Here is a 15,603-nt window from a genome sequence, read left to right as displayed (position 1 = left end):
CTGTTACTATAGGCACCATCTCTCCCTACTATACCTGCTATCCCACAGTCACACTGCCTTCCCAGAGACTATTATCCACTGTTACTATAGACACCATCTCTCCCTACAATACCTGCTATCCCACAGTCACACTCCCTTCCCAGAGACTATTATCCACTGTTACTATAGACACCATCTCTCCCTACTATACCTGCTATCCCACAGTCACACTCCCTTCCCAGAGACTACTATCCACTGTTACTATAGGCACCATCTCTCCCTACTATACCTGCTATCCCACAGTCACACTCCCTTCCCAGAGACTATTATCCACTGTTACTATAGGCACCGTCTCTCCCTACTATACCTGCTATCCCACAGTCACACTCCCTTCCCAGAGACTATTATCTCACTGTTACTATAGGCACCATCTCTCCCTACTATACCTGCTATCCCACAGTCACACTCCCTTCCCAGAGACTACTATCCACTGTTACTATAGGCACCATCTCTCCCTACTATACCTGCTATCCCACAGTCACACTCCCTTCCCAGAGACTATTATCCACTGTTACTATAGGCACCGTCTCTCCCTACTATACCTGCTATCCCACAGTCACACTCCCTTCCCAGAGACTATTATCTCACTGTTACTATAGGCACCATCTCTCCCTACTATACCTGCTATCCCACAGTCACACTCCCTTCCCAGAGACTATTATCCACTGTTACTATAGGCACCATCTCTCCCTACTATACCTGCTATCCCACAGTCACACTCCCTTCCCAGAGACTATTATCCACTGTTACTATAGGCACCATCTCTCACTACTATACCTGCTATCGCACAGTCACACTCCCTTCCCAGAGACTATTAACCACTGTTACTATAGACACCATCTCTCCCTACTATACCTGCTATCCCACAGTCACACTCCCTTCCCAGAGACTATTATCCACTGTTACTATAGACACCATCTCTCCCTACTATACCTGCTCTCCCACAGTCACACTCCCTTCCCAGAGACTATTATCCCACTGTTACTATAGACACCATCTCTCCCTACTATACCTGCTATCCCACAGTCACACTCCCTTCCCAGAGACTATTATCCACTGTTACTATAGGCACCATCTCTCCCTACTATACCTGCTATCCCACAGTCACACTCCCTTCCCAGAGACTATTATCCCACTGTTACTATAGGCACCATCTCTCCCTACTATACCTGCTATCCCACAGTCACACTCCCTTCCCAGAGACTATTATCCACTGTTACTATAGACACCATCTCTCCCTACTATACCTGCTATCCCACAGTCACACTCCCTTCCTAGAGACTATTATCCACTGTTACTATAGGCACCATTCTCTCCCTACTATACCTGCTATCCCACAGCTAAAGTGTTTTATCATGAATTCTAACAGGAATTGGGTCAGACAGCCCCAGTGCTCAGTGGGTAAAGGAATCCGAGCTTTGCCTACTTACATTCAGTTCAGACTGCTGGGATTTAAATATAACATAACTGCTGCCTGATCTGGTTAGTGTAGGAAGATGGAAGAGGCAGGCAGGTTGGCCAAGCAGTGCTCCGTCTGTCTTGCTTAATATTAGAGGGCAGTTTGCGCAAAATTTGGCACCTCGTGCTGCGTCTCGCTCTTGTTCCGGAGTCTTTCATGTCTTATAAATGTCTTTACAAGCTGTGCACTTGCAGCGTTTTAAACACTTTGGCGTGGGTCCAACCTGAAAAGTACTCCTATGAAATAATTATTGTTTGGTTAATAGAAATGGCTTTATCACTATTGTGATTTGGTCTAAAAAATGTCTAGGACCTGCCAGGAGAGGAATAATAATAAAAAAAATACAAATGTGTATAGAAAGGAGCTTTGCCTGCATCCTGCGTCTAGTCTATAGGAAACACAGCTGGCAAACTCATCTGCCTCACTCACTGCACACGCTCTACTATTTAAACCCTCGACTCCCCCTTGAATCACATTTCAGACCCTTTGGATAGAGCGTCCATCACTATACAGTAGTTTTCAGTCTTTATATATAGGTATGGGACCTGTTAATCCAGAATGCGCGGGACCTGGGGGTTCCAGATAATGGATCTTTCCATAATTTGGATCTCCATACCTTAAAGGTGGCCATACACGGATAGATCCGCTCGTTTGGCGATGTCGCCAAACGAGTGGATCTCTCTCCGATATGACCACCTTGAGGTGGGCAATATCGGGCTGATCCGATCGTGGGCCCTAGGGCCCAACGATCGGATCCTAACGAATGGGATTGGGGGTCGGATCGCAGGCCCGCATCAACGAACAGATGCGGCCGCGATCCGACAGGATTTTTTGTCCCATCCGATCGAGATCTGCCCGACTTTCGGCCAGATCTCGATCGGGGGAAGCCTGTCGGGGGGGCCCCATACACGGGACTTGGCGGCAGCTTTTATGTATGGCCACCTTAAGTCTACTAGAAAATCAGGTAAACATTAAATAAAGCCAATAGGCTGGTTTTGCTTCCAATAAGGATTAATTATATTATTGTTTGGGTAAGGTACAAGCTACTGTTTTATTATTACAGAGAAAAAGGAAATCATTTTTAAAACTTTGGATTGTTTGGATAACATGAAGTCTGTGGGAGACAGCCTTTCCATAATTTGGAGCTTTCTGGATAACTAACTGGTTTCCAGATAACGAATCCCATACCTTTACTGTGTGTGTGTACACAATGAGCTATACCTCCCACCCATACTTCTTCTATACTGGCATGCCTTTCTCTACTAGTATCACCTCATCCCAACCAGTCTTGTGGGCTCCTTCTTAAAATGATGCCTTTAACTAGATTTGGTCAGTTGGCTGACATCATCAGGTCAACACTATGGCTACAGAATCAACACTGGATTGGGAATCCAACAAAAGCCCAAGACAATACTAGGCTTGACACCTACACCTGTGTATAGGTATTACTGTATTAGCCCAAAGGTACAGCAGTCTCATGAAAAAGAATATCCACCCTATCCTCTTAGTGTTGTCCACCCAAGCTTCATATCTTTCTTATGGTGGCTGTCCCTCACTGTGGTGTCAGTGGCACTGCACTATTCTTCTGGGAACTTAAAGGGGAACTATTGGGAAAAGTAAAATTTAATATACGCTTCAGCATATTTAAATAAGAAACTTTCAATTATATCAATTAAATATTCTGGACTGTGTCTGAAATAATCAAGCTTATCTTCACTATCCCTCTCTCCCACATCTGTTTTTTTTCATTCTGTCTTCATGCAGCAGTTGGGGTTTCCTTTTGCCTAGAACAGGGGTGTCCAAAAGGTAGATCGGGATCTACCAGTAGACCTTTAGTTGGTGATCAGTAGATCTCAAGGCACTGTCAACAAACACCTTGTCTAAATTACCCTTCTGTTTTATTCTTTTCATTCAGATATTTGTTATGTTAAAGCTACATAAGAAATAGTCGATAAATATAGAAATATATATTCTCTTATAAATCAATTTAATATTTAAGTAATATTTTCCATGGAACAGAATGATATTTTGGATGTAGATCATACTGGGACAACATCGCTAAAAGTAGACCCTGCGTTCCTAAAGTATGGGCACTCCTTGCCTAGAAGATGTATTAGAGCTCACTCTATTAAAATCACCAGACATCATGTCTCTCTACATGCAGGATTTGTGCAAAAGGCAGTTATTTTGTTAGATTTTGTTTGTAATGGAATCAGTTATTTGAGTGAGCTCTAATTCATGTGCTAGGAAAGTATTTAGAAACTTTCAGTGCGAAACTTATATTAAATTTTCATTTTCGTAATAGTTCCCCCTTAATAGGTAGGTGCTGACCAAGACTTTCGGAAGCCTACCTAAAGGGAACAGTTCAACCTTCACAAGGTTTAAACAATTCTCTTTTATTGTAGGAGTTGCTGGCTACCATGTCAGTGAAGCTCAGGTTCAGTTCTCCCAGCGACGGCCTCGGAGGAGTCGGCAGGAGCAGGTCCTTTGCTGGCTTTAGCACGTTACAAGTCCGAAAGACCTCGTAAGTAACACAATTTGATTGCCAGCCCAGTTTTCCTCTGCTGTAAATGTCTGTTCCTGAGACGTTCAGCCCTGGAAAAGATTACAGCCAGCGTGATAGTTTTTCATTTTATTTTATTGGATCCACATAAATGTTCTTGATGGAAATTGATGTGATTGATGGAGTCTGGGGCCCATAAAGTCTCCTTTTTTCAGTTTCTTATAAAGCTTTCCCTTTCTCCATTGCTTCTGTATGGGGACACTGAGAGCACCTTGTAAGATATTGCAGTCCTTTTTGCAGGTGTTCTCATTAAAGAGTGCTAGTGTATAATCTGTGACTTATCTGCAAATATACTCTCTTTATCTGAGCCTGAAAATAATGTGTGATGTCTAGTACAAGTGATAGGCTTAAAATAAAAAATATAGAACATGCTAGACTGCATTTCTTGCTACACATATTCTTGTGTCCTATTCCTTTTACTCCACAAAGCAGCAGTCCTGCCCTGCTTTATGGCTGAGATTCTAGCTATCTGTATAACAGATCATTCTGTCCCAGTGGCTGCACAGATCCTATCTGATCCTCATTGTAAGCAGCAGTCCTGCCCTGCTTTATGGCTGAGATTCTAGCTATCTGTATAACAGAGTATTCTGTCCCAGTGGCTGCACAGATCCTATCTGATCCCCATTGTAAGCAGCAGTCCTGTCCTGCTTTATGACAGCTGAGATTCTAGCTATCTGTATAACAGAACATTCTGTCCCAGTGACTGCACAGATCCTATCTGATCCCCATTGTAAGCAGCAGTCTTGCCCTGCTTTATGGCAGCTGAGATTCTAGCTATCTGTATAACAGAGCATTCTGTCCCAGTGACTGCACAGATCCTATCTGATCCCCATTGTAAGCAGCAGTCCTGCCCTGCTTTATGGCTGAGATTCTAGCTATCTGTATAACAGAGCATTCTGTCTCAGTGACTGCACAGATCCTATCTGATCCCCATTGTAAGCAGCAGTCCTGTCCTGCTTTATGGCTGAGATTCTAGCTATCTGTATAACAGAGCATTCTGTCCCAGTGGCTGCATATATCCTATGTGATCCCCATTGTAAGCAGCAGTCCTGTCCTGCTTTATGGCAGCTGAGATTCTAGCTATCTGTATAACAGAGCATTCTGTCCCAGTGACTGCACAAATCCTATCTGATCCCCATTGGAAGCAGCAGTCCCGCCCTGCTTTGTGGCTGAGATTCTAGCTATCAGTATCTGTAGCTTTTAGAGACAATAATATATCTTAAATAGAAAGTTTGTTCATTGGTTCATTCTTGAATACTCATGAATACTAACATTTATAAAAAAATAAAAAAAAAAAAGGAGATAGTAATGAGTAATGGTTAATATGTTAATCATATTGAGGCAGAACACTCTTGATTGATATTCTGATTAAGCTGCACATGGCAGACAACTTGCTGATATGACAAAGCTCTGTATGAAGTAATGTCCAGTGGGCTGGAGAGAAATATTGCAGATTGATGCTCAGCGTGAAGTCTGTAAAAACAATAAACTGCCCGGCCAGCCAGGAAACCTCTAGGAAATGATCTATGGGACATTATGTAGAAACATGAATCATGTAACGGGTTCTCCAGACTCTGTTAGAAGGAATGGAAGGGAAAGTGACTTCTTTTCCATTTGATGCTGATTTAAAGATATATAAAGCAGTTGCCTTTAATGGCCACTGTGTCTGCATTCTATAAAGCCTAGAAGATTATCTAAAGGGGATATGGGGTGTGAATATGAAAAATGGTCTGTCCATAAAGTATACAGAGGCTTAAGCATGTGTTTTAGTACATATGGATTTAGAAAGTCTGTATGCATTGAGCGATCCAAACTTTTTTGTCCAACAGACAGTCACTCCGCAGAAGCTCGGTGAGGTCCAAAGTATCGGTAAAATCCGACAAGCTCTATCCCTCTCTGCGCAAGGGGTCAATCCGACTGGACCCACATCCGCACCAAGTCAAGAAGATATTTGAGGCTCTAAGGAAAGGCTTGAAGTATGTAATGCCTAATCCTTACGTTTGTCCATGTGAATGTAATTCATTGGAAGATTACATTTGTATGAAAATAAATACACACGCTTGCTTACACACACAGTGCATGAAAGAATGAGTGCCGTCCTGTGGTGTGAGGAAAACACCAGTGTTTTGATGTGATCCTGTCCTGACTGGTCTCCCTAGGCCCACAATCATTCATTCATATCTTTTGTATGTATGTAACTTTATTTATAAAGAGCTATATGAATGTGCAGCACTGTACAAAGTAGAGATGCACACAGGACAAGCCTAATAAGGACAGTAATAATAAATAGTATAAATCTACCGAAATGTAGTGCTGTGTGCAAAAAGACACAGTAGGAAGGAGGAGCTTGCCCTATAGAGCTTACAATCTAAGCTTTTTAGTGCAGTCATGTTACATTGAGAGAGCAGCTGCTCTTTCCTTATAGTCATTGGGGCAAATTCACTAAAGGGATGAATTTTCGCCATCGAAGGATTCGCCAAACTTCGCGCCTCTTCGCCAGGCGCAAATTCGCTACCGCTACGCTAATTCACTAAAATGTGAAGTTGCATCTCGGCAGCAGAACGCTGGAGAAGTTTCTCTAGTGTTAATTCGTCAGCGCGAGTATATCATAGAAAACTTTCTCTAGCGTTCATTTCTGCTTAGCAAAACTTCGTTAGTACACTTACGGTTTGGTCAATTTGAATAGGGTGGGTACATATAGGTCATATATATGTCTTTATTAGAGATGTTGGTGCAAATGCTTGAAGTGGCCACTTATTATTACAAATGTCCAAGGAAGCAAAATAAAGACAAAAGAGATCCTCTAATGCCCTAGACATGAGCCCACCCTAAATCAAATGTGGCATGACCCTCAAATGTCTGAAAAGAAAATGTTAACACAAAATTCTCTAATAGTTTGGACTTTTGAAGGCAATGCTTTAAAAAAGAAAAGTCACCAGCGTTTTTTTTACAACTTTAATGCATTTCTGGCAAACAGGATATGATGTCACTGACATAAGATTGAGGAGGATGTAGCTTTGTTTTATCAGTTCGCCTGGTCTGAGTTGGCGAAGTAAACTCTGGCGAAGGAGGTAACATTCTGTAAAATTTGCATCTTAGTGATCGATCGTTCACTAGAACGAAAAGTCACTTGGCGATAGGGTGTGAACGAACGATAGCGAATTGTCGTCTACGCTTCATAGTAAATTGGCGAAGTCCCTGTGGATGAGATTTCTGGCGAATTTTTCGATAGTGTCGGCCACTTCACACTTTAGTGAATCTGCCCCATTGTCTCTGTGGGGTACTCAGTTATGGTAAATTAAGCAAACTCAGATTAGGTCTTTGGGCAAGACGGCAGGAACAAGTGCCCTGTTTGACGACGTTCTTCCAGCTCATCTGCGTTTATTTTAAACATTTACTTTGTGCTTTGTGTGAGCAAACACCACATGCAAGGAACACTGTAGGCACCATAGGGGCCAATAAAAAGTTAAACTGGAAAGGGCGGCTTGAAACTTATAAGCTGCCCCCTGATTTTTCTAAATCATAGCCCACTCAGATATGAGTATACAGGAACAAAGAGAATGAATTTTTATTGTACTACAGACAGAGTCCCATAGATGACCCAGTCGCTTCATTTTTGCATATATTCCACCCTTACACACACACAGTAGTTAGCTGGCCAGCCACAGTTTACCTTCCATTATGAAGGCCCAGACCGTAGTAATGTAGGTATAGCGTCACACCTCCTTTTGGAACTAAACAAGAGCCATTTGTATTTTGGAAAATCTGTAATGGCCATTATAAGGCATACACGCGAGCTCAGGCAAAGTTTACCCAATTCCTGAACCAATCAGCAGTCGGCTTTTACTGATTTTGTGCAGCGACAGCAGACATCTGACTGGTTGCTGTGAATTCCAGGGGCATTTTGCCAGTGTTTTTGCCCCTTGGGAGTTGTAACATAATTTATATCCTATGTCTGGCTAATTGAGTCTTTTGTTTGAGGGCAGCACCCAGCTAATATAGCCTCACAGCCTGAACCCCAAGCAGCTAAATACCCATACAACCCTCCAAAAAGGTGCCTTTTTGGAGGTTTTATGGATATTTAAATTGTTGATGTATCACTAAGCACTTTATCCTTGATAAAGGCCCCAATGTGGGCCGAAACGTTGGAAGCACAGTGATGTTGTAATAAATATTTTGGTGACTTTAAAGAAACTGGTGTGCTGGTCCCTCTTGAACAGTTATAAATATTCGCTTGGCCAAGCACCCGGGAAGTGGAAGTCGGAGACAGAGTGTGTACCATTCGTATATATATATATATATATATATATATATATATATATATATATATATATATATATATATATATATATATATATATATATATATATATATATATATATATATATATATATATATATACATATATACAACATGATAAATGGACCCGCACTCCAAGGTTTTTTCGTGAAAATCGTGTTGTGTTTTATTCTCAAATGCATATCCAACGTTTCGGACCTTGCTCATCCTTGAGAAAGGTCCCAATGGGGACCGAAACATTGGATATGCATTTGTTGAGTGCAGAGGACTCTTGTATTTGTCTATATATATATATATATATATATATATATATATATATATATATATATATATATATATATATATATAATATATATATATATATATATATATATATATATATATATATTGGTTCCAATGAGTATCCGCACTCTGATGCACTCCAATGGAGTTTTCTTCTGCTGGGGTGCACGGTTAAAATATATATATTCAAATTCTGCGAAGAACCAGCACTCCCATATGTAAAAAGTAGTTTTTTTATTCTGTTGCATATATATATATATGGCATCCTGACGACGGTTCAAAGAGAACCGAAACGTGTTGATGTGGGGTAGAGTGTAATACTCCAATAAAAGCCTTTTTCACAATACCCGTGAGTGCTCTTAACTACATATTCATATATATATATATATATATATATATATATATATATATATATATATATATATATATATATATATATATATATATATATATATATATATAGTTACAGTAATGTACTTGACATATTTTTGCAGTGAATACCTTGAAGAACACCAAACACAGCTGGATTTCCTGGCCGGCCAACAGAAAGACATTAAAAGAAACTCCAGGCTGGTAAGATGGAATGACTTTTAGTAAAACATGTAAAATTATTGGGCGCCAGTGAGGTCGTATCCATTAAATGAGATTGCAACATGTCTGAGATTTCTCTGGCACTTAGTGATGCCATAGCTCTGCTACAGAATCATTAGTATGTGTCGGTAAATTAACTGTTAGTCATTAGGGAAAAAACTATCCTGAAAATAAATATCATGCATCTATTGGATTGATCAGAACCAGAACTGCATTTTCTATGTAGGCATCCTCTGGTATGTAATAAAGAAAATATATAGTGAAGGCGGTCTAATTTGCCTGTCCACACCAGGCAACAAAGTTCCAGGATTTTGCCTCAGTCCCAAGGGCACCCTCAATTATTATTTAGCAAAAATAACTGATGAGCTGTTGATTATAAAAAGTAAATTTTTTATTAAATTAGCATATTAAAAATAGTACATACAGACAAAAATGACCCACCTTACGCGTTTCACCTATGATTAAGTACCAGAGGGTACGAAACGCGTAAGGTGGGTCATTATGTACTATTTTTAATATGCTGATTTGATAAAAAATTTACTTTTTTGCTAAATAATAATCCTTTGGTATGTGCCTAGTGCTGCAACTTTAATGGGGTGACGCTCTTATTCCGACAGGGAAACAAAATGCTTGGGTGATATTTTATTTTTAGTTCCCCCCTCTCATTGGCTCAGTATATCAGTGTTTGGATTGTATATTTGCTCTGAGACTGTTCCAGTCTTGAGTTGTAGCGCATCTATATGATAGGAATCTATTGGAGAATGAACTGACAGGTTTTTATTGTTTCAGGCCTATTTCTATGACCTCGACAAGGTAATTTTGCTCCGTTCTGCTATTTTCTCTCATTTCTCGCTCTTCCTATTAACTTCCAGTTGTGTGGAATCCTGTCTCCCTCCTGGTGTGTGTAAAACCTCATCCAGTCATGTAAATACATCAGCCCAGGGGAAGATGCAGAGCACATGGCTCTTTCCTATATCTGTCCCTCAATATATATCACATTGGTGTATAGTTATAATGCCGCCTGATATTCCTGTAACTTTTCACAGTCTGTTAGCGCTGACTTTCCTTTATCCTTTTATCATGCCCCCTTCATTAGGAATCTTTGGGAGCCAAGTGATTCTAGCTACTTCCAACCACAGGCCCGTGCTCCTCTTGTTCAAAAAGTGCACTGTCCTGGGGTTCTCTTCTCTGATGACCTTGCTGCCATATTGTCCAAGTGTTCTGATTAAATTTAACATATGAGTAAATTCCTGTACTAAGGTGGGCCCTCCTACAACTGCAGGAAAGCTGTATTTATCCTATAATATATATATATATATATATATATATATATATATATATATATATATATATATATATATATATATTTTACTTATGTCCACCTTCAGTTTTCTTTTCTTTGTGTCCCCTCCTTCTAGGTATCTTCCCAATATACTTCTTTCCATAATTCACTTGTATATGTGATCAATCCTTTGCTTCTTCTCTCTCTTCATGCTTGCTTCACTCTCTTCTCTTCATTCCTAAAGGAGATACGTTTAATTGAACGGCACATCCGCAAGCTGGAATTTCACATTAGCAAGGTAAGATCACTGAGGGGTTTTTGACCATATAAAGGCACAAGGCTACAGGATGAGTTATACAGGGAACTTTGAGTATCACTCATGTATTATAAGGGATAATGTACCCCCTACTGTAAATGATAAGGATATTAGAAGGCACTGAGGGGTTCTGTGACCATATAAAGGCACAAGGCTGCAGGCTGAGTTATATAGGGAACTCTGAGTATCACTCATGTATTATAAAGGATAATGTACCCCCTACTGTAAATGATAAGGATATTAGAAGGCACCGAGGGGTTCTGTGACCATATAAAGGCACAAGGCTGCAGGCTGAGTTATACAGGGAACTCTGGGTATCACTCATGTATTATAAGGGATAATGTACCCCCTACTGTAAATGATAAGGATATTAGAAGGCACTGAGGGGTTGTTCTGTGACCATATAAAGGCACAAGGCTGCAGGCTGAGTTATACAGGGAACTCTGGGTATCACTCATGTATTATAAGGGATAATGTACCCCCTGCTGTAAATGATAAGGATATTAGAAGTCCCTGGGGGGTTATGTGACCATATAAAGGCACAAGGCTGCAGGCTGAGTTATACAGGGAGCTCTGGGTATTACTCATGTATTATAAGGGATAATGTACCCCCTACTGTAAATGATAAGGATATTAGAAGTCACTGAGGGGTTCTGTGACCATATAAAGGTGCAAGACTGCAGGCTGAGTTATACAGGGAACTCTGGGTATCACTCATGTATTATAAGGGATAATGTACCCCCTGCTGTAAATGATAAGGATATTAGAAGTCACTGAGGGGTTATGTGACCATATAAAGGCACAAGGCTGCAGGCTGAGTTATACAGGGAGCTCTGGGTATTACTCATGTATTATAAGGGATAATGTACCCCCTATTGTAAATGATAAGGATATTGGAAGGCAGGAGATATCTAAACACCAGAATCCTCATGCTATAGAATTTCCCTTCATGCTCCTGTTTTCCACCCTGATATTTTATATAAAAGCTGGATCCTGGAGCAGGCTGCCTTTCTCAAAACAGGGTTGTACAATTGAGACATAATCCTTGTGTTTAGAAAATGCTGGGGTTCTGCAGAGCAGTATAAGGAGTGGAACTAACTTTCTCACCACAGGAGACGAGCGTGACTGAAGATGACATATGGCCGAAACATGTCCCCATTGTTGGCTCACAAATAGCTTAAATACCTTGTATGGGTTCCAGCCCAATGACATGTGTAGGAATGAACATATTTCTCCTTCTGTCTTTTTTTTTTTTTTTTTGCTTTTTCATTTTGTAAGTGTAACTAAAATTCATAATTAAATGCACATAATTAGCCCATGTTATAATTCCTAGGTGCCAAACAGTCAGACTCTGGACACAATTGCTTTTTGATTAAGTTTTGTGTGGAGTTCCCCTTTAAAGTCCCTGTATTTTAATAAGCTAAATTGCCAGCATTAGACTTTAGACACCCGGGGCACAAATGTTTTCTTTTCTCCCAGGATTGAGTTCATTCGCCCCAATTCATCACGATACGGACCTTAGGCAAACACAGCATCTTTGGAACGTGACACTGCGAACTCTATGTAGAAGGATTTTTTTCTCAGAAATAAATGATCTTTCTTGGTCATAGAGATATCCAAGCTAGCGGCGCCAGATTTCACAAAATATATAGGGTGTTGAATGAATCCAAAAATAAATGTGCCAGAGATATTCCTACATCTCCCTTTTTACTCACTTATGTCCTCTGAAATGGTAAAGGGACATTCTCTACATTTTTGTATAGGGAATAATGCACGAGGAATTCCTTGACTATATGAGACTTAGAGGCCCTTTATCAAAGGTCCATTTTGATTTTTTTTTTTAATTTGAATATACTCACAATTCGACTGGGAGCGTATTTAAGAAAAAATTTGAATGTCTAATATTCGATCGAATGGTTCTGACTAGAGTCCTGCAGTGGGTCGGGTACCCGCGGGTTACCCGCAAAAACCTGTGGTACCCTGCGGGTTGGGGGTAGAAGTTCCGGGTGGGGGTATAGACACGGTTCTGCGGGTTGGGGGTCGGGCCGTGGATCTTCTCAATAGCAATTTTATTCTTTTTTTCTGATCGTCTACTTCCGATGATGTCACTTCCTGTTTACAATGATAGCACTTCCTGTTTACTCCTTATTTTCTGATTACGGCTACTTCCGATGATGTCACTTCTGGTTTACAATGATAGCACTTCCTGTTTTACTCCTTATTTTCTGATCACGCCTACTTCCGATGATGTCACTTCCGGTTTACAATGACAGTACTTACTGATTCTTGATGGTCAGCGGGTCCGGGTTGTGGATAAGGTACTTGCGGGTCGGGTAGTGGGTCAAATCGGGTAAGAATGCGGATTGCATGTTGCAGGTACGGGGCGTGTACGGGTTCCCGCGCAGGACTCTAGTTCCTACCCAAAAATTTGAATCGTTTTCAATTTGTATGAATCGAGTTTTTCTCCTGAAAAAAAACCCTTGAATGTCAGGAAGACTTGTATTATATCCTAATGGTCCTCTGCCATTGACTTGTACATGAACTCTGTAGGTTTTTGGTGGTGAATATTCGAATTAGGACTGTTTCCATGGTCGAGGTGTGATAAATCTCACATTCAAATTTACATTCAAATAGGAGCATTAAAATTCGAATGTGTGAATTTTGAAACTCGAAAATTCTAATTTACTATTTGACTCTTGATACATCTGCCCCTTAAGGCTGAGTTCTTTTATACGGGTTATAAAACTCTAAGGTGACTCCATTTATTGTAATACACAAGTTTTAGTGATTCATTACGGATGACATCAGTAAATCAATTTATAATGATATAATTTATAGTATATTGTTGGCTCTTGTTTATTGTTGTGGAACACTCACCTCTCATTTCCATAATGTCCCCGAAGCAATATATGGCCAAAAACTATTCATATGGAAGTTCGTGGATGATCAGAAGCAAAAAACTAACATCACCATGTGCAATACCAAGCTTCAGCTGAAGTGGTGTAAATGCAACACCTTGTACTTTGGAACAATGGAAACACATCTTTTGGAGGGTTAAATGGCATTTCAGTCTGATGGAATATTCTGGGTTGGGCAGATGCCAGGAGAAGACCTGCCAGAATGCAAAATACCAATGCTGAAGTTTGGTGGAAGAGGAATAATAGACTGGAACTGTCTACATGGCTTTAGGCTTCTGATTCCAGTGAAGGGTATAATGATATTCCTGACACTTCCTTGTTTCCTACTTTGTGCATGGGGGAATTATTCTGCTGATAAAGAATAGAGCCTTTCCCAAACAGCAGCACAAAGCCAGATCCTACAGAATGGACTTGCTGAGATGGGAGTGGAATAACAGAACCCTGACATCAACCCAACCTGTGGAATGAGGGGAGGCTTTTCAGGTGCAGGTATACCTGCAGGTTGCGGGTCGTGTTGTGGGTCTCATCTAAATTTCTTATCTTATGTAATATTGTCTATATTTTACTATACAGGTAAAGGATCCCTTATCCAGAAACCCGATATCCAGAAAGCTCCGAATTACGGAATGGTTGTCTCCCATAGACTCCATTTTATCCAAATAATCCAAATTTTTAAAAATGATTTCCTTTTTCTGTGTAATAATAAAACAGTACCTTGTACTTGATCCCAACTAAGATATAATTAATCCTTATTGGAAGCAAAACCAGCCTATTGGGTTTATTTAATGTTTAAATTAATTTCTAGTAGACTTAAGGCATGAAGACCCAAATTACGGAAAGATCCATTATCCGGAAAACCCCAGGTCCCGAGCATTCTGAATAACAGGTCCCATACCTGTATTAAACAAGTTTTACAAAACTTGTTTCAAAACGTGTTTCTGTCCCCGTCCACTTTTGACATCACTTCTGGTTTGCAGCACCATCACTTCCTGTTTGATGGTGGTCGGCGGGTTGCGGGTCGGGTTGTGGATAAGGCAGTTGCGGGTCCGGGTCAGGTAGCGGAAGTGGGTAAATATGCGGGTTGCGGTTTGGGTTGCGGGGTCGGGATATTAGAAATTGGTTCCGCAAAGGACTCTACACCCAACATTTTTTCTCCTTATTTATTAATATTTTTTTTCCGAAAATCCCCAAAAAATTGTCAAAATAAACCTAATCATACAAATTTTTTAGATTTTCCACCTGAAAACCACATCATTTTGGATTACTGCACGAAACCCAGCGCAGATCAAGATATCTTCGGGACTTCTTCCATTGATTTATATGCAACCTCGGCAGGTCTCTGCCGGTTTTCAGATTCTGACTTTTTCCGTCCTCGGGGTATAATAAATCCTGAAAAATCTGTGTTTTTTGTTTTTTTTTTTGGTACTAAAAATTCATATTTTATACTAAATTTTTTTGGGGGTTTTTGGCATTTGGAGTTTAGTAAATAACCCCCTACTAGCTAGTTGCTAACATCCACCCTGCTTTTCCTCCCTCCTATTAGAATCTGGTATTTTCGGCAGTGTCCTTGTCATTGTGCGCATGAATGGCATGTGTAAAATGTTACAGGAAATAGCTTTTCTCTTTCTGCGTAATTTACAGGGTTTTCAGGAAGATAAAGACTTTTCTAGGTTACAGCTAAAGGGAGCCTGATCATTTGCAGACGTGCTTTATGGGAGTAATTTATGGTGTACTTTGTGACACTTTCCAGGACTGGATGTTCTCATATTAGGGAAGAAAACCAGTTGTATATTGAGGCAGCGAGGACTTATATTTTTTATTAAGCTGTGTTTGTACAATCCTCTATAAATGTTA

At 40.3% G+C, this 15,603-nt stretch overlaps 1 protein-coding gene across 3 annotated transcripts in view; it reads left to right on the top strand.

The window, feature by feature from the left end:
• The window catches only part of ripor3.S (RIPOR family member 3 S homeolog), a 98,363-nt gene that overhangs the window by 41,601 nt on the left and 41,159 nt on the right, over positions 1 to 15,603 (top strand). For all 3 annotated transcript variants that reach the window (XM_018238171.2, XM_018238170.2, XM_018238169.2), the window contains exons 2-6: positions 3,904 to 4,022; positions 5,891 to 6,037; positions 9,137 to 9,215; positions 10,023 to 10,046; positions 10,760 to 10,813. In XM_018238171.2, coding sequence (XP_018093660.1) covers positions 3,919 to 4,022; positions 5,891 to 6,037; positions 9,137 to 9,215; positions 10,023 to 10,046; positions 10,760 to 10,813 — 408 coding nt within the window. In that variant the 5' untranslated portion in view covers positions 3,904 to 3,918. The remainder of the gene's footprint in view (positions 1 to 3,903; positions 4,023 to 5,890; positions 6,038 to 9,136; positions 9,216 to 10,022; positions 10,047 to 10,759; positions 10,814 to 15,603) is intronic.

This window comes from Xenopus laevis, chromosome 9_10S (assembly GCF_017654675.1).
Source record: "Xenopus laevis strain J_2021 chromosome 9_10S, Xenopus_laevis_v10.1, whole genome shotgun sequence".
In the NCBI taxonomy this organism is placed as follows: domain Eukaryota; kingdom Metazoa; phylum Chordata; class Amphibia; order Anura; family Pipidae; genus Xenopus; species Xenopus laevis.
This window is presented reverse-complemented; position numbering and strand designations above follow the sequence as displayed.